General features: G+C 33.0%; 1 protein-coding gene across 1 annotated transcript in view; it reads left to right on the forward strand.

The window, feature by feature from the left end:
* The window catches only part of LOC111378409, a 10,515-nt gene extending 10,012 nt beyond the window's left edge, over positions 1-503 (forward strand). The window contains exon 4 of the mRNA XM_023001601.1: positions 417-503. Within this exon, the coding sequence (XP_022857369.1) occupies positions 417-503 (87 nt within the window). The remainder of the gene's footprint in view (positions 1-416) is intronic.
* Positions 504-2,692: the final 2,189 nt, after the last annotated feature.

Consider the following 2,692-nt stretch of genomic DNA (forward strand, 5'->3'; position numbering starts at 1 on the left):
TTTAATGAATCAAAGAGGCTTAAAAACATACCATCAATATTTGATTTTTATTTCTGCATCATAATATGATCCCCTTCATTCTGTTAATTTCAACTATCACATGCAATACGTAAATTCCATTTTGAGTTATCGGAGCTTCAACAGTCAATGTACAGTGGTTTATAATCTTAATTTCACGTTTTGAGTTCAATGATGTGCTCGGATACAAATTTTGTACGGGAAAAGTTATAGTTTAATATCTTCAATTTTCTTCCAGATCAGCTTTAAATTACAACAGAAACTTTAAAACCTTATATTTTTTTTTTCATTTCAAAGCCAAATTGCGTGTTCTTTGTGCCGTTGGAAAGATTATTGAAAGGGATTTCTGAAAACACATACATACCTTAAAAAGTTTTGATTATATGTTTCATTTTCAGCTAAAAATGCTGAAAATTTCCAAATGTATATGTTATACATCACGAAATTCACATACATGGACTATAACGCAACATGCCATTCGTTAGAAATGTCCAACGCTTCACCATATTTGATCAGTATATCAATTATTGGAATTCTCAAACCTCACTTTCAAGTATGGTGGACGGAGAAGTCACAATGGTAAGCTCGATTTCAGTTGCTTCTTCATGGCTCTCCTCTTCATTCAAGTGAATCTTTCTCGTCCAATACTTTCGAAACAGTTTATAGAGGCATATTACTATTAGTGGTATGCCTATTAAGCCGGCTGCAAAAGTGATTGTAAGTGAGACATAGATATGGATAAATGGTTGTTGGTTGGGCGAGTCCATGGCTCTGCACATATTAGCCAATAGATTGTAATGGGGAAATTAAAAAATTGTCTCAGTTTTATAAATAACAAAACAGTCATGTACATCTTCTGGCGCAAATTCGAAAGATTAAGCTCTGAATAGATTAAAAGATCTAGGGAAAAAGGATACCTGGGCATGGATGGATATACACATTCTGAAATTGCAGCTGTAAATTAAAGAAAAGTTAGCATCATTCAAAATATAATTATTCTGCTTTTGGGTGTAAGAGGAGGCTTACGAGGTGGGTCTTGAGCTAGAGTGACAGTGTTTGAGAAGCTACAGCTCCCCTCAATCTGTCTGTTTCTTTGGTAATAGCTATTCACAGCAAAATCGCAATGATCCTTCCTAGTGTTCGGCTGAAAACAGGGGCCATTTTCCATAATAGGAGCACAATCCGCTCCTGCTCCACAGGCATAGTCAATGTTCTTCTGGTAAATTGCATCGCTCAATCTATCATTACAAACGCAATAATATGTAGCATCTGCAAAATAAAATTTGAAAATTACAATAAAGAATAAGCTCTAGAAAAGACAATAAAACACGATACCAGAGCTTGCTTGCGTGGAAAAGCACTAAAGCTGGTAACTTGATTATTTCAAGATCCCGAGACAGACTTTTCTAGGTGGTGGAGACTGGAGTTTATAGGAAGCATTTGTAAGGAATGTGGGAGGGATAGCTTGTCAGCATCCCAGGGCTTGGATTTTGTTTTACTACTAGTGTGTGCGAGGAGGTGCATGGGGACACACTTGGAATATTGAATAAGTTCTAGTACGAGTCCTCATTCTATTAGAAATATACCAAGTAAATCCTTAATCTATTAATCTGGTGAGCACAATCCCATTTACTTGTTTGTATTTGAGTCCCTAATGGACAATTTTACATTTATCTTTGATTAATGCCTTGTTTAGTGTATATTAAATTTTCATTATTTTAAACTTCCATTATTTTTAAGTTAACATTAGGATAATATATTATTATTAATAGAATGTTGAAAAGTATAAAGTAAAATCATCAACCGAGTACCACAATTAATAAAAATACCACAACTAAGAAAATATTCATGTTAGTTAAATAATCATGTTTGTTGCATTTTAAAATTTTTTGTGTACTTTTATTTTAATTTATTCTTCGATTATTATTGATTACAGGATTAAAGTTTATTACAAATAATAATAATAATAATAATNGTGTACTTTTATTTTAATTTATTCTTCGATTATTATTGATTACAGGATTAAAGTTTATTACAAATAATAATAATAATAATAATTTAAAATGACAATTGACAAATACTCTTGATATCATTTGGTGCTAAATGGAAAAAGGGCAAGGACTTTTACCAAATTTTTTTGCAAGACGCTAGGGAAAAATGGTGTTTTGTTGTGGTTGGAGATGAAGATATTAGTGCAATGCGGATTAGCAATAAAACTAAAATGAATATATAGAAACTAATTTCATACTTTGGAGTGGGAAACAGGAGCAATCCTAGACCAGTTTACATTAAACCATACAATGGACTAAAAGAACACGCGTTACAAAAGACGAGAGATTGCTTGCCTGAATGTATACCGATGCCGGAGAAAATCACTAAAGCTGCTATGAAAACAGACATGATTATCTCAATACCCAGATGAAGAATTGATTTATTGAAGAGAGAGAGAGAGAGAGAGAGAGAGAGAGAGAGAGAGAGAGAGAGTCTGTAGATATGTAAACCATCTCTCTATATATACACCCATTTGTGTAGAGAGAGAGAGAGAATTTTGGAGACAAAAAGCAATTTCTGTAGTTACGAGAGCTTTTGCATGTTTCTTTTACTTTAAAATGTTCAAATCATTCTTTTAGTTTTTTCTTTATTGTGTAATAGTGACACCACTTGTCACCTCGGC

Source organism: Olea europaea, unplaced genomic scaffold (assembly GCF_002742605.1).
Source record: "Olea europaea var. sylvestris unplaced genomic scaffold, O_europaea_v1 scaffold1814, whole genome shotgun sequence".
In the NCBI taxonomy this organism is placed as follows: Eukaryota; Viridiplantae; Streptophyta; class Magnoliopsida; order Lamiales; family Oleaceae; genus Olea; species Olea europaea.